Source organism: Toxorhynchites rutilus, chromosome 3, assembly GCF_029784135.1.
Source record: "Toxorhynchites rutilus septentrionalis strain SRP chromosome 3, ASM2978413v1, whole genome shotgun sequence".
NCBI lineage: Eukaryota > Metazoa > Arthropoda > Insecta > Diptera > Culicidae > Toxorhynchites > Toxorhynchites rutilus.
The window spans coordinates 267,868,068-267,894,389 of NC_073746.1; the positions used below are offsets into that span (position 1 = coordinate 267,868,068).

Genomic DNA, 26,322 nt, shown 5'->3' on the forward strand with positions numbered 1-26,322 from the left:
GGAAAGCATTCAAAGAGGCCGGAATGCACCATCCTCAATCGGCTCTGGAGAGAGTTTCACTACCACGCAAAGAAGGGGGACTTGGAATAGTTGACATATCCGCACTGTGTGTTGCCCAGGTACGACAACTGCGCGAGTACTTCGCAGAACGCGCCAACCAAAACGCGCTATACCGGGCTGTCTGCGCCGCCGACAGAGGATACAGCGCTCTGCACTTGGCGCAAGCTGCAATCTGCAGACAGTGGAGGAGAAGATTGCAGCTTGGAAGCAGAAGGCAGTGCATGGTGCCCACCCCCATCAACTGGACCGGCCACACGTCGACAAGGCCGCATCTAATCTGTGGCTAACGCATGGTAAACTCTCTTCAGTGGTAGAAGCCGACATGATAGCCATCCAGGACAGGATAATGCCGACGAGAAACTGCAGGCGGTACGTCTGGCATCAAAACGTTGATGACATTTGCCGGATGTGCCATCAACCAGGTGAAAACATAGAGCATATTATGGGAGGCTGTCCCGTTTTGGCCAACGCTGCCTACACCGCAGCCACAACAACGTGGCCCGTATTGTTCATCGACAACTGGCGCTCCAATGTGCAATGTGTGTTTGACATACGCTACAGGTGAGCTAGATGCTTTTGTATCATACACGAAAACTACTCACACGTATAAATTAGCGTGAATGTGTGCACGCTGTTTTGCACCCTAATACTAACGCGAGGACCTTTATAACATACTTGATAAATGTCTAAGTTCGTTGGTTTGAGTCTACGGTGGATAGACAATAAACCGTCCATTGATGGGGTAACTTCTTTTTTGCGTCAGAAATCATGTTTTCGTTTCTCTTTATATGAACGTAAAAATAAGATTGCGCACACGGGAATAAATTTCGTTCCTAGGGGAGTAGAAATGTGTATTGAAGTCAGTTGAATGAAGAGACAGATTTGTATTCATTAGTCGAGTCAGTTAAAATAACCACTGACTGGACTAGTTCATCAGTCATCCTCGCTAGTCAACGCTAGTCGATTCATTTTATAGTCGAATCGGAAATTTCCTAAGATTTGTTTGTTATGCTATATATTACAATCCCCTGTTGTGTAAACGGTTTCAATTGATGAAAACTAGAAGCATTTCCATTTTCCCATACTTTTGCTCATTTGTGAACTTCCCTGCCCATGCCGTCAAAAACGAGTAACTTATCGGCAAGCAACGGCGAGTTCCATTGGACTAGAACTAGAGAAGTGCATGAAATGACCTCCCTGGATACCCTAGAATCGAATTTCGACCGATATAGCCAAAAATATCGAGAAAGGTGCTTTACTTCCGAACACGCATTGACACAACATCTTTACACACAAAATCTGTAAATATTAGGTTAAGTTAGGTTGAGTAGGTAGCTGTTTTATTATTATTTTATAATTCAAAACATTAGATGTTTCAACATTTAAAAACCATTATTACTTGTTTTTCATAATCAACTTTCAAATAATTAATTAGATGCAATTAGATAAACTATAGAATGAAGATGAAAACCGAAAGGTCGCACTTAGTATGTCAGATTATTGTAATTATCAAAATCGAAATGTAAATAAAACTGAATTAATGCGAAAAAGGACAAACGTCCGGTAGCGTTCTATATACGAAGAAATGAGCATTGCTTGTTCTTCCTTGTTTTGCGTCATCACATGTCTTCGTTACGGCTATGGACGCGACCAAATTACTTACTCGCTGATGTCTCTTGCATTGCAATCATTACATCAAACTGACGCCATTCCATTAAGGTTCTCAACTACACAATTGTGTGGGGAATCATCAAACTAGGCTATCATCGGCTCACCAAGAAAATAATTGTTCAGACAAAAGTGTATGATTTGGATTCACATTAAAGTAGCAAAACCATCTTCATCAAGTATGATAGCTAAGCTAATCTAAACCTTAATTAATTATAAAAAGGGGTTCTGTTGAGAAGAGCGCAAAGCGGAGATAAGTGCATGTATATTTGATCGCTTCAAGCCATCGATATATGGCTTTGTGTGCAATGGCCCTGTCGTGAAACAACAATCATCTAATATTTTGATGCTATGATGGGCGATTGTTCGGTGATGCAAATTATGCAGCCGCGATAATAAATATAAACAAAGAGGGAGGTAACGGAAGAGGAATATTTGCCTTAGCGTATGAATAATGGATCTCTGCTGAGGCAAATATTCAGAATTTTTCTTTTTTCGAAGCAGCTATCATCACTTGTTTTCCGTTATCATAAAAAGCTTCGTTGGTGACCCTATGGCGAAGCAGGTGTTAAGGTTATGCGCCACAGTATTATTTGAGGAATATCAAGGTAAACCATAGTGAATGTCGTGCTGGTATGTTGTGCGTTATTTGGGTTCGTGTGCCAATCGCAAATCGCCTTCAACAAGGATGACATTTGCGCTAATCTTGACCATAATGAAGCAATGCAACTCGTTTCGAGGTTATTGAGGTTAACAGATAGAATTTATTTCCTTTATTTAGTCACCAAGAAAGTAAATGTCGTTCTAAAATTTTGTATGTGTTTGGGTTCCGCTTGCCAGTAGTAAAACTTTCTCCAGCTGCGTTTATCTCGAGCATGTAATGCAACTTTTTTCGTGGTCAGTAATATTAACAGAAACGTTTCTTTTAAGAATTGTGCAAAATGATGAGAAGTGTTTACATCCTTAGTCGCTCCAAGCCACCAATCTATGGCTCTGTATGAATGCCATGCTGAACGCTTGTGTGACGCTGGTTGGTTTACGTTGTGCGAAGGATGTTCAGAGATGCGATTCCACTAAAACAATACTAAATAACATGTAGCATGATATTCGATACTTGCAAGTATTGCCATTGTTGTTGTTTCCATGCGGTGCCAAAGAAAAATTGATATAGTTATGAGATGTGGAATAGTGATTCTGGTGCAACAATTATATAATCGGATGTAGTCGAGTGTATGTCAATTGCGGAAGAGGCCACATCCATCGACATGAAACGAAGTGCGACATGCGCTCAGCTTGTGTAGTATTCTGCGAGGGCAAGAATGAATCATCAATCAATTATCTTCAACTGATTCTAAAATTAAAAAAAAACATTTTAGGGCGACCAAACCATACTACTAAACAGTTATTTCTAAAACTTCGCAGCATCCTAAAATTATATCCGAAGTTATTAGCAAGCGACTTGAATAAAATAACAGCGTAGTTCTACGTCAACAATGGGGTCGTGTCTTGAACACAACCTCCTTTAATTTTTTCGTGATGAAATTTATTTTGAGTCTCATGTAATACGAAGTCCCCATCTATCGAGAATAACGAGGAAACGCAATCCGATTCGGCCGCCGAACCGTCGTCGGAAGCGGCGACCTCTTGCAAGCAAATCTGGATTCCACCGATTACCCGGTCAGTTTGAAACAAAGGAGACAATCCTTTAGTAAGGTCGTTTGCTCGCTTGCTCGGTTATTTTTGCTTTAACACTAAACCTACCGATGTTTCATGTATACCTATTCCTGCCTACGATTTATATAGTTTTGTTGAGAAACGTGGCGTACAATTTTTCTCCTGTGTATTTCTACATTTTGGGGTAATAATTATTAGCAAAATAATGAAATTACTATTTTTGACACAGAAAATAGCACTGTAACTTGGAATGGTTACCGCTTGGATAATCAGCAATATAATTTATTCTAATCATTCACTATTCATTAACAAATACAACAAAATATATAAAGCAATGAAAAAATTTGTAATGAAATGGTTTTGTATCTCAACCACATACACAAATCTTTCTGATATCATATGAATGTTTGGTCAAGTGACCCGTTGCGGTAGTTGGGGCAGATTACATATTTTTCTCCGTAAAAAAAGACGGGTGGGTAATGTCGGGGACATAACCGGAGTGACGTAGGACTATACAAAGGGGACAGTTTTCATTCAGGAGTTGAACTGAGACGAACTCTACGATCTGTCGAGAAATAAACGAGCTATAAGCGTTCTGAAAAACCAACAGTAAATACAGGGACGGATGACCTTCGGATTAAAGTCTTTTAAAATAAGAACAGAGCAGCAGGAAATACATAGCTCATCATTTTGCTCCTTAGTTATGTTTCTATACAATGCAGATGTAACGTCAGTCAATTTTCAACATCAGTTATCAACTAAAGAAAGCAGTTCTTGCTACCGAGAAAATTCGTTAATGCCATCCTGCATACAATGTGTTGTAATTTGAAGCCACTTTTAATTCGGAAACCATACATGGGTTTGTGAAAACTGAATGATCAATTTAAAAAACCCCAACCACCAATAAGTTCAAGAACAAGCATAAACAAAAAAAAACAGTTTATATTATATGTCATATTATTTTTTTTTATCTGTATTATAGTGATTTTCAACTCATTTGGCTGGTTCGTCACTTTTTACTTCCATTTTTGGAAGAGTGTTGGGAGTGAGAATTGAACTCGTGACCTTTAGCGTGAGAGGCATGGATGTTACCACTACGCCAGATCGCCTCCGCTATATGTCATATTATGTCACTTTAGAATGCATTGGTATTGTGAAAAACTTTTAATAACTCTTCTTTGAATGGTTTAATGGCCCTGAAAAGCGCTGTGTTTTATGGTGGCTGGTTTTGCCACCAAAATAGTCTGTATAAACAAACGTTTTTCTTTCTTCTACCTGCTGCCGTTTTGCGATTGCGTTTGCCACTCGCAGAAACTAGTTAATGCCACCGAACCAAATGGGCTCTGTTCTGCAGGCGGGTTTTCTTATTGTCGTGAGCAGCTTTGCAAGCCAACTCGAGCACTCCGGCGGCCAAAATTCTATAACCGCTATTAGGTATACTGGTGCTCAGGCACCAATCCGTTGATGCGATGCGATGTTAAACGATGCCGTACAACCACACTGGTTTACGGTTTGAAAGAAAATAAGATATTTTTTTGGGGTCCGCGTGTTTTATACTATAGCGGTACACGCTCACAGGATAGAGACAAATCGGCAGACTCAGCCAAAGGGGCGAGTCCAACGAGACGAACGAATGAGCGTTAAAAAGCAGCGATGGCAAAAAATACATTCATTACGATTTGTTCGCTCGTTGGATTCACATGCAGGCTAAAAAGGGTCCTTTTCAGGATCACAAAATTATCTTGAATCTAAAGAGTTTATTGTTTTGTTATCACTCGATATCCCCATCTTGTTCGGCTATACCTTTCTGTTTAGCGATTGCGTTTGCCACTCGCCACAGCTTTCACAGTTGGAAAATTTCTTCCCATCCAGCTTGTGACTTATTGTACAGTAAATTACATTCAATGGCACGTCGCATTACCACCATTCAGTGTCGGATTGGAGGTAATTTTAATCTGTAATTGAACATTTGCGATGACAGTGGTACAGTGTCGACTTTCAATGTGGGGTCATAATTTGGACCCCGAATTCTATGTTTACAAAAATGTCCAACTAAATATGTCGCTTTACAGGTCCGTCCAATTAGCTAAATGTCGAGATAAGTGTAAATTACTGTACTTTCAATTTAGAAGCAATTTAAGAATTGGTGAAAATCAAGAACTTCAGAACAACTGCCAAATTCACATACTCATCAGATCCTGGCAAACAAATTATGAAAAAATCAATTTGTGTTTTATTATTATTTTGGATATTATTTTAGAAAGCATTGAACTGTATTTCGTAAACTCTTTTTTGAAAGGTTTAATGGCCCTGATAAGCGCCTTGTTTTATGGAATGGTTCCAATTTAGAAAACTTAGTACTCGTGGTTTTGAAAAAAACCATTTCGAACGCCCTCGATGCCGCCTTGTTCTGGATTTGCCACCAAAGCAGTTTGTATAAAGAACAAAACTTTTTTCTTCTCTACCTGATGCCGTTTTGCGATTGCGTTTGCCACTCGCCACTCGCTGCAACTGCCTGTTGTCTTGATGTCCACCGAACCGAATGTGTTCTGTTCCGAATGCGGGTTTTCTTATCGTCGCGAGCAGCCAGCTAACACGATCACTTCGGCGGCCGAAACTATATAACGCCGGCTAGGTGGACTGGTGCACTGGTACTAACGCGCTCGGCCTAGCTACACTTGCGGGGAACTCCAGATCAACACGGTTCGAGCGGGATTTTGCCTTTCCCTTCACTTTTCCTCCTTTGCCATGTCCAGACATGGCTGCTTGGGTTGGTTTGTTGATGTGTTGTGATGCGAACCGATGTGGTGTACGGTTTGGATCAGAATGATCGTTACGGCAGCGGAGCGGGGATTTTTAAGCTGACTGGCTGGCTTGAAAATTACGCATGTGTGAGACTGCGACCAATGTTTCGTTCATTTTTTTTCTTTTTCCTTTCCAATCGTGCTTCATTCTATTTCGCTGCTGCTCTGGTTGCCCGTTTTGGTCGGTACGATTTGAGGAGCACAAAATGGACCAATCAAAAATGGGCATATTGTGCATTTGGACAATGCTTGATATTTCACAATTATTCAATTATTTATCTCAAGAAAAATGAAATGTTATTCTTTATGATAGATGCGTAGATATATTTCCTATCAATTGATGCAAAAACCTTTGCGATCTATTGAGAAATGCTCGAGTTATAAGCGTTCCAAATCTTGCATTTTTTCCTACTTGTTCAGTGCCTAGATTTCCATTTCACCCCCTATATCTTCCGGTTAGACGTAGTCCTACGTCAAAATAGCAAGAGAGAAGTAAACACTGAAAAATATATTCGATGTATGTTTTGAGAAAATTAGTGTAGGCAAATGAGGTTGTGACAATGTAATTTGCAAGAAATTTTTGACGATGTGTTTAAAATGGGTCATTTGACCCCTCGTGGTAGGTTTAGTGTTGCTCTTGTTGCGTTCATACGTTAATACCGCGAATCGCAGATACGAATTTTCGTAGCACTTAAAAATAGCAAAACATTGCAAACAACAAGCCAAAAACAATACAAAAGATATCTGAGTACCTATGCGAACAATAAAATTGCTATCTATTATATTTCGACTCTGGTGGCGTTAACAGGTAAATACCCACACATTTTCTAATTATTATAGGGATGATCATACCTCAGATTCAAAGTTTACGTAAAGTTAGTTTAAGTTTATGTATTCCATGCAATCGCGGAGTCTACCAAATATAGCGACGATGTAGTGTGTTTAATCGTAGTAGATTGTGTTAATTTAATCAAAAGTAAGAACCATCCTAAAATATATCTATATTTATGGTTTTTGAAACTACGTGAACTTAAAAACAGAGTTTCGACACAAATGCTCGTTATGCAGGCTCGAACATTTGTGGTTGATTTGACCACATTCATAAATCGTTTGCATCGACACATGGTGATTGAAATTCAAAAACAGATTCGCTATTCGAAAAGCGAAAGTTTGTGGAGGAAGATTTTCACCAGATGCAGATGCATTGGAAGACTTTAGATTGTACCTTTTTTCTAGAGTAGAGGAAATCCAGCTGACAATACAGCAAATCTACAATTGAGATGAGTCTGGTCTGTTCTTTGAAATGTTCGCTAGGGAAACCCTTATTCACGCAGGTAAATAATCACTAATAATTTGTTGTGCAAAATCACAAGCTTATCATTACTGGTGAGCGAAATGTCCCATGTTGCAAATCTATTAAAGATCGAATCATATTCATGCCATGTATCAATATATCAGGTACACATAAGATATCTCTGATTGTCGGTAAACAAAGAAACCATGATGTCTTTAAAATTTGGGATTACCTTCCATTCATTTTCGAGGATCGTGGAGCGCCTGGATGAATCGTAAATTGTGCAGCGAATGGTTTCACGAATGTTTTATTGCTGAATTAAGGCAGTTTACATCGAAGATGGGTATAGATCCAAATGATTTTCCTTTGATGGATAACTATACTGTCCAAATATGCATGGTTGACGTAAGCGCCACCTGTGTTTTTTAACCGAATTAAAATAACAAAAATCATGAAAGCCGTTCGGCCCGCTTTTTACCATCAATATTTATTAAATGGAGACAGGTTGTTCAATATAAACTGTTCACAGATTATTCAGCTAAGAACAAAAAAAAATGTATTCCATCATTTCATTTTTGTATGAATTGAAGTACTTCTGAATAACTAAAAAATGCTATTGACTGCGCTTTACAACCCGCCGGAAATAGATTGCACAGAATCACTCGAACATTTGTTATCATCATTTAGGAGTTTATACAATTTTATTTATCTCCTGGGTGACTTCAACACAAACCTCTTGGTAAACTCACCCAAGTCGAATAGGTTACGTAACATTTGGTCAGCTCATTCGGTACAATGCTTGGGCAGCGAGCCAACGTTTTTTTCACACGGTGCATCACTATTGGACTTGATTTAAACAAAAGATGCTTCTAAAGTCACGTGCTTCTAAAGTTCACGTGCTGTCCAACTACGATCTAGTGTTTGCATCGCTTGAATTTAAACATAATATATGTCCAGGAACATTCAGTTCCGGGACTATAATGCCATACAATGTGATTTATTGATAGATGCTTTTTACTCAGCAGAATTGAGTTATTTTTTACAATTCAAATGACTCCAACCAAAAAATAGTGTTTTTTTTAACAATTTGATAACGGATTTACAAGATATGTTCGTTTCTATTCGTATAATCCACTCTAACAAAAAGATCAATCCTACTATAAGTAGAGAAATTGTTAATCGCGATCTGTTATACAAGAGATGGAAAAAGTTTAAAACCCCCACTGCTTTGTTGGATTTTAAAAGGGCATGAAACAACGTAATGAAAATTATACGATCTGCCAAACGAAACTAATTTTCAGCTAGACTAACAAGTCTGCCAACAAAAGAATTAAGGAAAAATGTTGAGAATACACCGGAAACACAAACTGTCAATAAGTTCACTGCTGATGAAATCAACCAGTCTTTTTGCAGCAGTTTTACTGATAATCACAACAAGAAAAAAATAATACTAAGGGATCAACGAATGTGGAGCGTGAACTTTTTTACTTCGATAGTATCAACCAAGTAGATGTTATTTATGCTATGAATACAATCAAACCAAATCCTCTTGGACTGGACATGTTGCCATTAAAGTTTTGGAAGATGGTGTTCAATTTTTGAGTAGAATTTTTTAACAGTGTGTTTGAAATATTTTTCTTTCTAAATAGTTCAATAATTTCGGACATCTGAATTTTGCATTACGATTTTTTGAAAGAAAGAGGATTTTGAATAATACAATTTTGTAATCAATCGAAATCAGTCGTAATTTGAATTGGTCATTTGGTATAGAAAATTTTGATTTTAGTTAGTTTCCACCATAAGTTCCAAGGTTCAAATCGGAGAAGGTCGCGTCAAAATTTGCTGTTCTTCGGCTGATTTGGCGTGGAATTGCTCTGTGTTACTTTGTGTGTATATTTTCAAACAAATTAGGAATCGCTTGAAGCGATCAAAAATCGATGCTTCGACCACTTTAAGCAAGCGACAAAACATCTTCCTTGAATAGTGCAGCCCCGAAACTGCGTCATAAATTGACGTCGCAGCCATGGCGCGCACCGTATCATTCACAGATAATTAAATTCGGTAAAAATAAATAAAACCATATCATGGGCATAAAGTTCGCATAATGGTACGGCGGCGCTGAATTTAATTAAGCAGTATGAGATTTAAACAACAGGAAAAAAAACCCGCTTAATGATCAGTCAGTTTCAACTTCGGTTCTTTACTAGCGGGCGGACGGGTTATGCGCCATTTTTCGCGCTGAGACAGGACTGGGGGTACAGAGTGCCCAGATGAAATGAAAAATTTAATGCTATCCCGAGTGTACTCTGTTTTAATGCTTAATTAATTGTTTTGTTATCGTGGAATAACCGTCCAGAGAGCGCGAGGGGGTAGTCAAATGTTGACCGCCAACCGAATACAGTGCTGAGAAAAATGCCCAATCGCAACTGTGGGTCTAAACGTTTGATAAATTAATATATTTTTTTCCACCCGCGCAACATATTTAATCGTTTGCAGAGAGGGTGCCGTATTAATGGGGTGAATTATATTGCGCAAAAAATAACTAGGTTTCAATTCCAGCGTTGAAACAGTTTCAGTTCGCAACAGTCACGGTGGGAGGTGGTGATGAAAAGGATGCTCCCTGGGTGGTGTGGTGGCTCCAACCTTGCATTGTCATTGATTAGTCTGCTTCGCACGCCAATTGACAGATTGGAAAATGCTATCGCACTGAGCCCGGTGACAGTAAATTGGTAAATGAGTTTAAATTAATTTATCGCTTATCGGTCATAATGCCGGATTAAGTGCCGACGAAATCGAGTAGCACACAATTTGAAATATGTGGTGAATAAAGTCCAACCATTGCCAAGCGTGGGGCGGTTTTCTCGTTTGTAAAAATTCCATCGGTAGCAACAGTTGCAAGAGATAGCATAATGGGATACGAAGTGCCTAGGTGTTATGCTAGAATGTTCAACCGGAAAATTTATTGGATGTTGTCATTCGATCGGTCCACGCAATGCTATAAATTCAATAATACATTTGGCTCTGCTAATGGCTTTCCGAGAAACATTAGGCAGGATAATAATACAAATTACGAAATCGAGCTATTATCTATTATATTATGCTTTATAATTAATTCCGGGTTGGGAAACAAATCTCGGGAAGCTGGGCTCAGCTAACTGTCAAAAATATTACAACAGCTCGGGGCGTTTGATGTAAATTATTTGGAATCGATATTTGTCATTACATATCGTGTGACTTTGGAGGTCAATAATTGTACGGTGCTAAACTCGAGGGTCAGAGATGCCAAAATTATACAATTATCATGACTTTTTGGCACGGTCTTCAGATATACAAACAACCTTCTGGTTTGTCTAATTTGCTAGGACAATACTGATTTTTTTAAAGTTTTCATTGAATTTTCATCATTAAAGTTGAAAATCAATGACATGGAGTAAACGGAACACTGGATCTCTGTATCAATATTAGTTGGATATTGTTGATGAGAACGGCTTACAACAAACACAAAAATATATAGGAGATTGTGTCCAAAATACGACCGCATTGTTGACGTAGAACTACGCTGTTATTTTATATAATTCGCTTGTAAATAACTTCGGATAACATTTTATAATGCAGCGAAATTTTAGAAATAACTATTTAGTAGAATGGTTTGATCGCCCTGAAATGGTTTTTCTATTGTAGAATCAGTTGACGATAATTGATTGATGATTCATTCTTGTCATCGCAGAACAATAGAACAATACACTAGCTGATCGTATGTCGCAATTTTTTTTCATGTCAATGCATTGAAAATTTACCTCGAACGCTATTCCGGTGGCCTTATTCACGATGGCCATAGACTCAGCTACAGTCGATTATATACTTGTTGTACCAGCACCATTATTCCACATCTCATAGCTACATTAATGTAACTTTGGCACCGCATGGAAACAACAATAATAATAATACTTGCAAGTATCAAATATCATGCTACAAGTTACATAGTATTCCCTCAGTGGAATCGCACCTCTAGACATCATTCGTACAACGTAAACCAAGCGCCAAACAAGTGTTCGTCATAGCATGCATGTAGAGCCATACATCGGTGGCTTGATGCTACTAGGAATATAAACACTTCTCATCATTTTGCGCTATTCTCAAAAGAAACGCTTCTGTTAATATTACTGGCCTCGAAAAAAGTTGCATTACTTTTCCATGCTCAAGATAAGCGCAGCTGCCATCCTTAGTGGAGAAAGTTTTGCTACTGGCAAGCGAAACCAAATCACATACAAATTTCCAGAACGACATTTACTTTCTTGGTGACTAAATAAATGAAATAAACTTTTTCTGTTAATCTCAACAACCTCGAAAAGCGCATTAGCGCAAATGCAATCATAGTTGAAAGTAGCTTTGCGACTGGCACGCGAACCCAAATAACTTATAACATTCCAGCACGACAAGATTTTTGGTATTCCCCAAATATCTTTTGGCGCACAACTTTAGCGCCTGCTTCGCCATACCGTCTAGGTCAGCTTAGCTGTCATCCTTGGTGGAGAGAGAGTTGCGCTACTGCCATGCGAAACTAAATCACAGACCAAATTCCAGAACATTTATTTTCTTGGTGAGCCAACGATAACCTAGCTTGATGATTCCCCACAAAATTGTGTAGCTTAGAACTTTAAGGCAATAGCGTCAGTTTAATGCAATGATTGCAATGCCAGAGACATCAGCGAATGAATAACTTGGTCGCGTCCACAGCTCAACCCGAAACGAATTCATGTTATGACGCAAAACAAGGAAGAACAAATGATGTTCATTGCTTTGAAAACAGAACTAGACTAAGAGTTTGCCGCAGCGAGATCCACTGTTTAAACTTTAGACAAATATACCCCTTTATTCTTCTTCCTTTCTTTTGTTCACGGAGACTTCATATCATCCGATTTGCCCTTCGGTGCTCGTCGATAAGTTGCTCGTTTTTGTCAGCTCTGTTCGGGAAAGCACACAAATCAGCAGAACAAATGTATGGGAAAATGGAAACGCTTATAGTTTGCATGAATTTTAACCATTTTCATACCAGGGGATTGTGATGTATGGAAAATCAAACAAATCTTGGGGAATTTCCGATTCGTTTGGTATGTAAATCACCAAAATCCGTTTGCGGCAAAAATAGTTTTTAAAGTTAACTTTATTTCATAAAAACGTGACGTTTCCTGATTTGACACCCTTAATGAAAGACGTAGTTCTACGTCAAAAAGACACTCATATAGTGTTTCTACCTCCTTTTTTATTTGTAAAATTGTTGTGGAACTTATTGCTTGATACCAAATAGAGTGCAATTATGGATTCAAATTATTTTGATTTCTCATTTTAGGAGGAACCCGACACATAATACGCCAAAAACTTATTTCTACAATTTATTATGTCATTTGAGATTTGATCAAGTGTTTCAATCTTTTGCGACGTATTTAGGATAAGTTTGAAGATGTATTCTAAAAACTGTGAGACTAAAAACATTGTCTATTAAGGCGCTGGAAGTTGTGTGCGTAAATCCTTCTAAAGCTGACGGAACATTTATCTCGGGAACTGGATGGCCATCTTGTCATTGTATTTATTTTAGCTGAAATATGCTTCAGCTTCCCGATACGTAGAAATGCATTCTTCAAAGCGTAGCATATCGATTTTGTTAAATTCAAAAAAATTCCATAATGATGGCTCTAATGGCTATGGTTCTATATATAACAGCGAGAAACAAATTTTTCACTATATACAGTAATTTACCTCTAACTCGACATCTAGCTAATCGGACTAACTTTTTTTCATTGTTTTATATTTTTTGTATTTTCTGAATGTGAGAGAAGGATTTAATTTTTGATTCATCCCTCGAGAGTCAAAAAACACATTTCTCACATGAAAAATTACATATATCTGGAATCACTCAAGAGGCGATAAAGGATCATAGGATCATATTATTGATTTTTTCTTTTGTTTCTGGCTAAGTTTGCCACAAACTGGATCTACTGATAATTCTGTTGCTTTCGTTTGAAAGATGAGAAAATATAATTCAGGAAACAGTTATGAAACATTTGAATTAGTGAATTTATGTAACATTTTGGAATTTAAAAAATCTTAAAAATTAGTGACATATTCCAAATTTATTTTTTTAATGTATGAACGGAAGTGTCATTTTACCAATGAATTGCTGCCGGAGAACCCTTGTTTTACAGAGAATGTAAAGTAATGAGGCTTAATGTTGCATATGTGAGACATACGTGTCAATGGCTAATAGCAGTATACTATTTTTTTCATTTTGTAGAAACAGAAGTTTGAAATCAACTATTACAGGTAAAACTGATTTTGAAAAGCATATCCAAACACCGAAACATTGCAAGAATATCCAAATGGCATCCATATCCAAATCTATGCTGGTGCAAAAATCAAATCTCGCCGCTCGAAAGATTTGGGCTTTTGCGTTTCATAGCGCGATGCATCATTACAACTTCAAATTCATGGATTGTACTCCGGCACTATTTCGCAAGTTGTTTTATGACTCGGAAACCACCAAAAATATTATATCTTGTGCTCGTACAACGACAGAAGTCATCATCTTTGGACTATTTTCACCACATGAAATTTTTATCTAAAAAAATGACAATGATGTGGTCATAATTAAAGCTGTCAGATGTGTCCTGATTTTTAATCAGACGGTATCCCTATTTAGGGTGGCAATAAAAATGGTTATCTTGAATTTTCAAAAATTTAGCTATTTAGCCCCTTGAGTGATTTTTCGGTTTTTCAAAAACTCTAACTAAGACTTCAATTTAGCGACAGTAGTAAATAAAGTCCGATAGAGATGAAATTTTTGTAGCATAATCACATTCATCTTTTCTTATTTCCCAGCCCAGCGTTAGTAACCAAAAATGAAGCAATCATTCATTCTGTTCTGTTCGGTTGAGATCGTTGAGTTGATTGAATTTGACGTAGTGATAATTCTTTAGAGGAAACTGCTTCGGATGGAGCGCTGTGCTTTCCGACTTTTTATCACCCCATGGCGACCGTGATCATCAGACCTTTCACTTTTTGCATAAGGTATTTTTTCGCGGGAATCAATATTTTCCAGGTTCAGGTTTGAAAATTAGAAGGTGCCTCTTTTCCCATACATTCATTGGTACTCTAATGAATAAATTCTAATGAAGATTTTTTTTTATTTGACGTATCTATCCTCATCATGTATCCTCATCATGCCATACAAAATTGAAGAGTGTAAAGAAACTCTCGATATGTGTACAAAATTGTTAGCCAATTACACGCCGTTGAACTCACAGCTTCGCTTACATAGAGAGTTTGGAGTTCTTTGTTCTCATCTTCACCACCAGCAATGATTAGGACGAATCAAATCACCTTCATACCCATCAGCAGTAGGAGCGTACGAGGGGGGAGGGGGATTTCTTTGATTCGCCCACAATCCGAGCAGTGTGTATTGCTTAATTGAAGTCTCGAGAAAGTGCTTAAACACACTCTCACACACTTCTCGCTCTTTCGCCTTTTATGTTGGATTTTCCTCTCGTGCTGTTTCTCGTAAGAAACAGCTGCGGCATTGGGATGGGTTCCCCAATGGTGCTCTTCTCTGGCTGTGGCTCGGGAAGGTCACGAGACAAACGAGGGGCTCGTCTGGTTGGCGGGGTCTAAAATCGATTAAGGGAAATCTTAATTATATTTGCTAAATGGATCGGAAAATCCCAGCCCGGGGCGGAAATTGCTTCCTGCTGCCGTATTTGTTTGGGTGGCTGCGGGAATGGGCGTACGATTTCGTCCGGTATATCTTCCCAGCGCTACGCTTTCGTTGGTCAACTTGGCCGCGATTTCGAAGAATAGGCTTATCACAATGGTTTCACCGCATTATAGGCCAGCACACGAGTGTTTGCAGCGGCGGGAATGCGATAAAATTGCGATTTAGTTCGCTTGCTTCCATTTGTTTGAGCAACGACTGATTTGCGCATTTTTCGTGGAATAAATTAAACGTTTTTTTTTATAAACAGGCATCATCCTGAACGCAAACAAGTGGCAAAACAAATTAAATTTAAGCGATTTCCCGAAACATTTAACGCCAACATCAGGCAAGGTGAAAATGAACGCCGCAGCACATCATTCGAATGAGTCACGAGACAGAGAAACCCCCGCGCAGATGTGTTCTTCAACCATCCGTACCGCAATGGGTGGGACAGCCGTTTGGGCGATGGCTCCGTTATCAATCAAGTCGGTCCCAACGTCAGCAGCCAGTGAACTGATCTCCAGACGAAGGTGTTAAAGTGGAACACATTTTTGGGGAGATCTTTTGGAATTTCACTTACCGCCACTTGCCACGCAGGTGAAGTTTACAGAGGCGCCTTCGTTATACGGGCCCAGGATGTAGTGTGGAATGCTGTGGCCGTTGGCATCCACGATTTGTAGCTTCTCCGGTGGGACTGTGGGATGAGATAAGAGAACAGAAACATACATGAGAGATTTTGATTATAACAGATTGAATAGTTTGAATCCGTAGTCAGACGATGGGATGGTTGGAATGCTCGCCAACATGCGAAAACAATTTGAAGTATGGAACTTATCGCACGAAATTTGAACTTTCTTTGCCATTAACTCCAGCGGAATGGTAATGCTTGGATGGAGTTAGTTAATGTACCGAGTTTGAATTTGATTGAAACAAAGGATTCGTGTTCATTCAAACTTGAACATTTTGACACCTCAACCTTTGATTGTGCTACTCGTACATTGCTCGGTTGAATCTTGGTTGTTCACTCCCCCTTACGTACACAGATGTCGTTTGTTTCAAATCCGACATTCAAATTCAGATTCAAAGCTTCGCTCAACGTCACTGAATACGTGTTCATATTATTTTGCGGAAAAACAAATCCAAAAACGAAAACAAGAAAGATGTCAGATGTTTATATATATACTAGCTGACCCGGTAAACTTCATCCCGCCCAAAATTTGTTTTTTTGTTATCAATACCTTCAAACATTCACGTTTTTTACTAAGCGCAAGTTCATGGGTCAAATCGCAGAACTGTTCATTGATTGATCTTCTAATCGACCACGTTGAATTTACCTTTTAATATAAAATTTCTAGTACTTCTACCAAAACTCATCATTATAATATCAGATTATTTTCTGACACAATTCTCGTTCAAGATTTTTCAACCACTTGCAAATAAGATGTTTCTCCGTTACATGGAATATATTTTTGATACAGAAAATGTGATACAATAAGAACAGCCCTAAATCGGACAATTCCCTCCTCGAGTTTTGCTCTTATCAACATATTCGGCAATCCATTTTTATTGGTATAGATAGAAGAAGATAAAGATATTTCGTTAGCGCAAACATCAAATGGACTAACAACGCTTGTCACTATGTAATTGTAGAACAAAATGGGAATTTTAATGGTAAATAGACACTCCTACCCTCTCTCTCAGGGGATGTGGGGCACTGTCATACAAATGAAGTATACATTTCTACATAATTCAAGAACTAATTAAGCAAACGGAATCAAATTTGGCATGTGGAGGTTCTAGGGGGCAAGTAACATTTCTAAGGTGGTTCAACACTCCTCCCATCGTTCTAAGAAGGGGGGGGGGAGGGTTAGTCTGGCATACTAATGAAACACAAATTTCTGCATAACTCGAGAATCATTCAAGAAAATGGAGCCAAATTTGGCATGTGAAGGTTTTAGGGGACACGAAACGTTTCTATTATGAACACACTCCTCTCCCTCTCTAAGGGGGGCTGCCATACCAATGAAATAGAACAATTTGGGGTGTGCAGGTTTTTGGGTACCAGAAATGTTTCTATGATGGTATGACACCCCTTCCTCCTCCAAAAAGGAGAGGGGCCCCCTTAAAAAAAAGCACATATTTCAACCAAACATATTCCAACCAAACATGACGATTGAAAATTTTCGGAAAACTGAAAGAAAATGGGAAAATTCGAAAAATTCTAATCGCATGTGTTCTACAATTACATATTGACAACGTCAAATGTAATCAAAACAAACCATTTGATGTTTGCGACATGGTTGCCACATATAGAATATTATGTATTTTACAGATTTTTCAACAAATTTCAAATACAGAATATGTATATACAGAATTACAGGCTTTCAGCAAAAATAAATTTATTACAGTGCATACGCAACGAGATGGCTTTGGTTGGAGGCAGTTATTAAGCGAAATCTTATTGAAAAAGAAAAGAGCTTAAACTATTTTTTTCGTTCCAAGCTATGTATGACCATAATCAATCCGCCAATCGTATATTGAATCATTTAGACGACCCTATGGCTAAACCGATTAACAGTTCCTAAACTTTGTTCTACCGCTCATCAATAACTATAATCGCTCCTTTCAATCAGAAATTTCTCAATTTTCGAACTTTGTGATGAGAAAAGACTGTTATCGTTGATCATGTTGGGTAACTTATGTTTGGAGAGCTACGTGATGCTGACTTTGATGTGAAAAATTTTGAAGACTTTCTGAAAAAGCTCTAGGATGTTTGCGTTGGTATCTGTCTCCGCCTAGATAGGTTCTAAGCGGAGTTCCAGAAGTGAGATGAGTAGAGTAGAGAATCCTGTCTACAGCGCCAAAATGTCTCTGCCCAGAATGTTTTTGAGCAGAGTTCCAAAGTAGAGTAGACTGGCTACCCGAAGAGTGATAAGAGATGAGATCGAATATAGTCAAGACGCTTGATCTATACTGATCTAGAGTTTATTCGCAACTGACACTGTTCTGAACATTTCTTGCCCTATTTATACGATTGATCTCATAGTCATTTGAATAGCGCAATTGTTGTATGGGTTGCGTCTAGAATGTTCGCCATAAACAATTACGCTTTGTATAGCGGGTTCGTTTCCACGCGTTCCTGTCCTTTGACAATTTGCTTGTTATTGTTTCTGTGTTGTGATTGTTTATACGTTGTGGTGTTAAGCTGTTGTGCTGTGTTTTGTTAACTGCTAGTGTGCAATACAAATAATGTTTTTATCAGATGTTGTCCGGGTGAAGAAGTTAAGTAACAATATTATTCATATTAAATAGCTAGACTAATTACTTTTTGTGTACAGGTGCTGACTCAGGCTGATTTGCTGCGGATTTAAGGATTTTTTAGTGTACAGTGCTTATAATTTTGTGCGTTGAATAAAGTGTTTTGTGAAAATAAAAATTTGTGTTGTTTCTTTGTCCGGGCCGAAACAGTATCGATACAGAAGAAGCTGAAAAAGGATTGGATGCAGCTAGGAATCGATCTGTCATGACATCTATATTGAACTGGTGAAACATAGCTGCAGCCTTAATAAACCGTCCAAATTTCGTCAAGCTACCAAACCTTAATGATTTGATGCGACAATTTCCTCAATTCGTTGAAACATGTAATAGACAAGGCTTGGATTAAGAATTCAGGCTACTCAAGTCGAATATTATGGGGCAAAAAATGGGTGACCCGGATATAACTTGGTCCCAGCTGTTGGATGTTAAAAGGCGTGATGGGAAATTTTTGTATCCATTGCTAAGCTCGTTTGTAAGACATTTTTTGAGGCTCCGCAAAGCTTATGCGATTTATCCTTACACTTACACTTACAAAAAGTCATTTTTGATGACATTCATTAGCATGTGTTGAGCGAATATTTTTGCGTTACAGGGCCATCAAAACAAAATCCGGAAATCGGTTGGCTCCCACAATTATGGACTCTGTTTTGAGAGCGGAGAACTATGTATCGGCTCAAGGAGGAGCGTTAAAGATAAAGTTGAAGGAAAATGCGAAGGCAAAGTTCAACAAAACCATGCAATTCAGAGGCGAAAGACAATTATATGATTTTTTTTATTGTATTGACACGACTTTCATAACCCATAAATAAGAAAAATAAGTTCAAAGTGAAAATAAACCTTTACTTTCATTTGTTTCCCTTTACTTTCCGATACAGATGTTTGGCTAAAAATACAGATGTTCAGATTTTTTCAGAAAATTTTATAGACTTAAATGTGGTAACCCTTGTTTGCGGTAACGAAATTGATCTTCGTTCGAAAGTGGAAATGGATTTTAATGTGATTAAACGCACTCCTATCGAGTTTTGGTAGAAGTACTGAAATTTTATAGTAAAAACTGATTTCAAAGGGTAGATTGGAAGATCAATCAATGAAGAGTTCTGCGATTGGACCCATGAACGTGCGCTTAGTAAGAAAACGTGGATGTGATAACGAAAAATAAAGTTTTCCGGGTCAGCTAGTATTGCATGTTATTATGATATATGTTATGCAACGGATTCGAGTTCGTAATAGAATGTTGTTGACATGGAGCTCTTTTTGTATCCAGTATTATTCAAGTAGTTCCAGACGCTTTTCGCTATCAGATTCTACATCCCTCATCAACGACTTCAAGTTCAAGAATTAGATTTCTTATTATCCATTCAATTGAATTCGTTCATAGTTTACAGATTCTCAATTGCAGATTTATGTTTAGTATTCCAATTCAAATTCCAGGTGCAAAAAAATATATTTAGGATCGTTTTCCTCAAATGCACCATCTTTCTTAGTAGAACTTCGATTTTTCTATCTAGTCAATACAGTGAGCAGTGTAGGACCCATTAAGGGGGCTTCCTGTCTGGAAGATCGAAAAATAATTAATTTTCATGATTTTATTTCGGATGTTAGGAGTAAAGTGTTCGGGTATTTTAGTTATTGTTTATGGTAAATTTGAAGATGTATTTCCCATTTTTTGAGTGCATGAATAATGATGATTACGCTGTTGACAGCTGGATTTGTCTGAAAATCGGTACCTAGCTAAATGAGGCTGACCTAAGCATTAGTTCGTCCAATCCTGAACTTGATTTTTTTCTCATCAAAGTGGAGTTCTTCGTAGATATTCATAATTCCTAAAGCAAACAAAGATCCGACAACTCGAAGTCAATACACTTTCTGTCAACACTTAGCAAGATGTTTGAAGGACTCATCCTCAACAGAACACATAACAGCTACACTGCCGTTCTACGCATAGCTACCCCCATGTTACCTCTTGACGATTTTCACGTTGCTTCATAAAACGATGTTTTTATGCCTGGTCTTCCGGAAAAAAACAAAAAAAAAGTTATAGTTTGTTCCCAGCTTTTAAAAAAACAGCATCAAGCTCAATTGTCCCATGTTGATATTCTATTCATAACTGTCCCACCATGATTTGTTAAGCCTGAAACAAAGATTGATTGATTCAAATGAAGGGATCTTTCCACATTTCATTGAACAATAGTTCTTTGCTTATAAAAAAATCCAGTGTATAGCTAAACCGAAATGCTTAAAGCTTCTGCATAGATTAACGATTAAATCGTTAATAATGCTTAAAGTGCTTAAAGCACTATGCATAGAACGGCAGTACAGTTCCAACGATAGCACTCTAAGACAGATACAGAATTGTTTACCTCTAGTTGATGGCTCAGAAGGAAAGGGGTATAAGTGACTATAGAATGAGTTTGAGTTTGCCATAGAAACTGACAATTGAGGTTCTAATCTGTCCACATTGTCAAATAAGCTGGGTATGTGTTGCAGCTAAGCTATGAGAGAGAGAGAGAGAGAGAGAGAGAGTCGATGAAGAGAAAATCGATAATGTCACTTATACTCGTATCTCTTTCCTTCTGATCCCCTCAATTCGAAGTGCCAACACTGTTGAATGACCAGAAAGATGTCGCTTCGAGTTTGTTCAATTTTAGAAAGTTGTACTGCTATAAATAATTCGAAACTACATAACGAATGAATAACAATAATAACTGGAATTCCGCCGAAACCATTTCATCAGAACAGACAGCGTTCTGGGACTAATAACATCATTTTCTCCTCTTTCAGCTCCCTTTTATGGGGACGACACTGTGTTTATGGTTGACGGAAGTTGCATGAAAATTCTGGTAACGGGGTTAACGCAAATTTCAATCAAAAACATTTTATTCAAATATTAAAAGCATTAATAACCTGCGCTTATAAAATCGGTGTTCTATTTATAATAAAATAAATTCACTACTCAAGTGACCATCAACTTGTACAAATGAAGAGTATCTCGAAAAGTAGTTAAAAACTTTTTTTATGCTATAACACACAAACCGGTGCATATTTTTTTAGCGTGTGCTCAATGTGTTTTATTTGCCTGTCACAATAGTAAATTCGTATCAACTCTTTTAATTTTTGAAGTAATTTGCATTCGTAATTGAAGTGGTGATTAAAAACTCAGTGTACAAAAAATAGTTTAACCTACAACCATATTGAGATAAGAGTTAAAACACATAACATTCGGATAAAATGTACAAATAATGCTCAAATTTGGCTGGACGGGTGTACGAAAAAGAGGCTGCTCCCATTATATAAAAAGCACGAGATCCCAAGTCTCTTCTAGTCAGATATGGCTTCAGCACATTACCATAAATGGTTTTCGGAAAACAACATCGAGCTTATCGAAAAGACAATAACCCACTAAATTGTCCCCAACTGCGGCCTATCGAACCCTAAAGACCAATTGTCAAGCGCGTATTGAGGAAGGAAAATATAGAGTTCCTCACAATATGTCTGAATTGAAAAAAAAAATTGAAATTTTAAATGTATATTTGTATAATTTTAAATAAATTTGTAAAATTGTCTCATTTATTTTAAGTTCCAAATGTTTATAATGTTTTAATACACTCCTTAGTAGTTCAATTGACTGTACATATGATTCATGTACGCTTTAATGAATTCCTCGAATTCGCTCTCATCCATAGAAACAAGATGAAAATAATTAATTATAATGAAATCCAAATGAGTTCATTAGGATTTCAGTATGGATACTTGTAAAGCGAGATTCAAAGAAATTAAAAACTAAATTAACTTTCTTAGAATTTGACATAATGATGATTTTCTCTTGATTACGAATAGTGAATGCAAATTGGATTGATTAGATTAAAGGAAAACAATGAATACACTGCCTAGTGTAACTTATGTTCCATATTAACGTTCAATTTTCATATGCTGAATGTTGTGACATTGCTTTGCTAACTTTGCTGATATTGATGGGTATTCTGAGAAAATATGTGATCCGCCATTTTGCAGTGGCCGCCATCTTGGATTTACATTTTTCATAAATAACTGTGTTCTTTTAGTCAAGCCCATCCATTGGATGGATACCCATATTGATGAAGATTTGAAAAAAAAAATATATATAAAGGGTGTGTCACATCAAATTGCATCACGGAAAAAACGCTGTAGAAATTCGCCCAGTAGACCGATCCTTTTGAAAATTTAGACAGTAAAATAAAAACTATTAAACAACTTTTGGCATTTTCTTTTTATTCATACTTCGAGCCCAAGCCCGTATGCTCGCACCTTCCTCTTTACCCCGTCCATAAGGTTCTGTACAACGACAGGTTGTAGTTTTTTTTGAACAGAAATCCATTTTCTCTTGAAGTCCGCCTCCGATTTGATAACTTTTGGGTTCTTCCGGAGGGCCTGCTTTATAATCGCCCAATATTTCTCTATTGGGCGAAGCTCCGGCGCGTTGGGCGGGTTCATTTCCTTTGGCACGAAGGTGACCCCATTGGCTTCGTACCACTCCAACACGTCCTTTGAATAGTGGCACGAAGCGAGATCCGGCCAGAAGATGGTCGGGCCCTCGTGCTGCTTCAATAGTGGTAGTAAGCGCTTCTGTAGGCACTCCTTAAGGTAAACCTGCCCATTTACCGTTCCGGTCATCACGAAGGGGGCGCTCCGCTTTCCGCAAGAGCAGATCGCTTGCCACACCATGTAATTTTTGGCAAACTTGGATAGTTTCAGCTTGCGAATCTCCTCCGGAACGCTGAATTTGTCCTCTACGGAGTAGAACAACAGGCCCGGCAGCTGACGAAAGTCCGCTTTGACGTAGGTTTCGTCGTCCATTACCAGGCAATGCGGCTTCGTCAGCATTTCGGTGTACAGCTTCCGGGCTCGCGTCTTCCCCACCATGTTTTGCCTTTCGTCGCGGTTAAGAGCCTTCTGAATCTTGTATGTACGCAGGCCCTCCCGCTGCTTGGTCCGCTGGACGAATGAACTTGACAAATTCAGCTTATTGGCGACGTCCCGGACCGAACTTCTCGGATCACGTCTAAACTACTTAACTACGCGCTTGTGATCTTTTTCACTGACGGAGCATCCATTTTTGCCGTTCTTCACCTTCCGGTCGATGGTTAGGTTCTCGAAGTATCGTTTTAGTACTCTGCTGACCGTGGATTGGACGATTCCCAGCATCTTACCGATGTCCCGATGTGACAACTCCGGATTCTCGAAATGAGTGCACAGGATTAATTCACGACGCTCTTTTTCGTTCGACGACATTTTTCCAAATTTACGAAAAATTTACAGTGAAGCATGGCCAACGTGATCTATACACTCTTATTTATAAGCGAAAGCTGAAGATATAATTCCTAAAAATTAAATTTCTACAGCGTTTTTTCCGTGATGCAATTTGATGTGACACACCCTTTATATATATATATATATATATATATATATATATATATATATATATATATATATATATATATATATATATATATATATATATATATATATATATATATATATATATATATATATATATATATATATATATATATATATATATATATATATTGTGGTGGCGGCCATTTTGGATTTGAATTTTTCATAAATAACTGTATTCTACTAGTCAAGCCCTTTCATTTGATACCCAAGTTGATGTAATCCGGGTTTTGAGAAAATATATAGTTCGCCTTTTTGTAGCGGTCGTCATCTTGGATTTCCAAGATCATGAAAAACGCAGTTTTATAGTGACTGCAGAGAGAAAAGGTGGCAAAGAGGCAAATTTCTATTAATGTGGGACAGCGCTACAGACACGTTACAAACATACAAACATACAAACAAGGCAAGTTAAATAAAACCGTTTAAAAAGAGCCATATCCGAGATTTACTTGTGTCAGTGATTTACAGGCATTTTTGCGGGGTGTTCTAGGGACGACGAAAAAACACTAATACACTTCTGAATCTGCAGCTGTTTGCTAGTGCTCGAACGACACTAGTATGATTAATCGCCAGGGTGGCAAATGCATGAGTTGAGCTTTGTATAAAGTAGGGGAAGGGTGGTAAAGACTGACACCCTAAATAAAAGTTGATTTTTTTAGTGAATTTCACGTAAAATATATAGCTATCTCACCACAAATTGATAGTCTAGGTTCCTTTTCATAATGAAATTGGTCTTGAGGCAGTAATAAAAAAATAAATGTGTCCGGCATTTTTGAAAAAAATGAGATTAAGTCGGAAAAACAGACACTTGGCAGGAAAGATGGACACCTGGGGTGGGAAAGATGGACCCTAACTGAAAATTGAAGTTTATGTACTATATATGCCTAAATATGCCTCAAAAATTATCTTACAAAAAGGCTAGACTAAAATCACCTGGAAGGGCTTGTTATTTTTCTCATTTTTTTCATGCTTTCGGCATTCAGAATGACAAATTCGGATAACGTTTTAAAACCCGCTCTGCTGATTCATCCATAATATGTGGCTGCACTTGCAAGCGTAGTTAGTGGGCATCTGTTTATAAAAGAACGAGGAGATTATGAAATTACTTTCAAAACAAAATATTTGTCTTTTGTCGGTAGAGTGTCCGTCTTACCCGACTTGATTAGTATTTTATTTTCGTCAATCTTTTTGGAGTAAAAATGAGAAACCATCACCGCTGATTCAATAAAATGGAAGAGAAGTAACAAAAAGAACCCTAGAAAATTACTCGATAACAATGAGAACCTTATTTTCTGCAGACGAAAATTTACATCGAGTTGCTCTTTGTAGATTACTTTTTTGTTTTTATTTACAATTTTAACAGAAAACCAGCTAGGTTTTCAGGTGTCACACTTTGTTCTGATTAGATTAGTTAAATCTTTACGTTTTTGGCTCAGATGAAAGGTCATAATTGAGAAAACCAGTAAATATTTGATCCACGTTGTACACATGTTGGACTGATTTTCTAGAGCCGGTGTGGGACATATTCATTTGAAGGGGGACCCCGATCTGGAAGGGCCAAAAGACAAGTATTTTTTTGTGTCATTTGAGATTTAGTTAAGTGCTCGAAACTCTTGCGACGTTATTAGAGTCTGCAAACCTACGCGTATCTAAAAAATGTATTTAAGAAATACTGGGACTAAAATACAGTTAATTAAGGCGCTGGTAAGGTTGTTTGTTCCATTCAGTTGTGAGTTACAGGATGGTAACAATGGAGGTCAAAAAAGAGAAAATTCGGTACTTTTTTATATTTTTTCTTTTATAAATCCGAAAACGCAACCCATACTGCTGAAATTGTAAATGGTGTTTATGGTGCCGATACTACAACAGTAAAATACGTGCAATATAATTAATATTTTTATTTTTTTTTTATTTAAAAAATTTTTTTAATACAATACACTATATTGAGATCTCTACTGTCAACAAATGGATCGTTCGAAGCTAGCTATTGACCATAAACGTCCAGAATTGGCCAACAGAAGCGGCGATGTGTTCAATCAGGACAACGCAAGGTCACACCATTCCGAGAGTTGGATTGGGATGTTTTAATGCATCCAGCATACAACCCGGACCTGTCACCAAGCGATTACACCTTTTTCTCGCATTTCGTGATTTCCAGAGTGATTATAAATTGGGATCAAGAGTAGATTGTAGAAAGCTATTGCTAGAGTCAATAAGGAGAAAGACTTCTATTATAGACATTAAGCTACCTTCAGAATGGCCACAATTTTTTCAACAAAACGGTACATATTTGACCCAAATCAATCCGAAGTCGTATTAGAAAT

The 26,322-nt window shown here is 37.8% G+C and overlaps 1 protein-coding gene across 7 annotated transcripts in view; it reads right to left on the bottom strand.

The window, feature by feature from the left end:
* Positions 1 to 26,322, bottom strand: part of LOC129775988 (nephrin) — a 497,623-nt gene that overhangs the window by 141,731 nt on the left and 329,570 nt on the right. For all 7 annotated transcript variants that reach the window (XM_055781308.1, XM_055781311.1, XM_055781310.1 and 4 more), the window contains exon 4: positions 15,828 to 15,941. In XM_055781308.1, the coding sequence (XP_055637283.1) occupies positions 15,828 to 15,941 (114 nt within the window). The remainder of the gene's footprint in view (positions 1 to 15,827; positions 15,942 to 26,322) is intronic.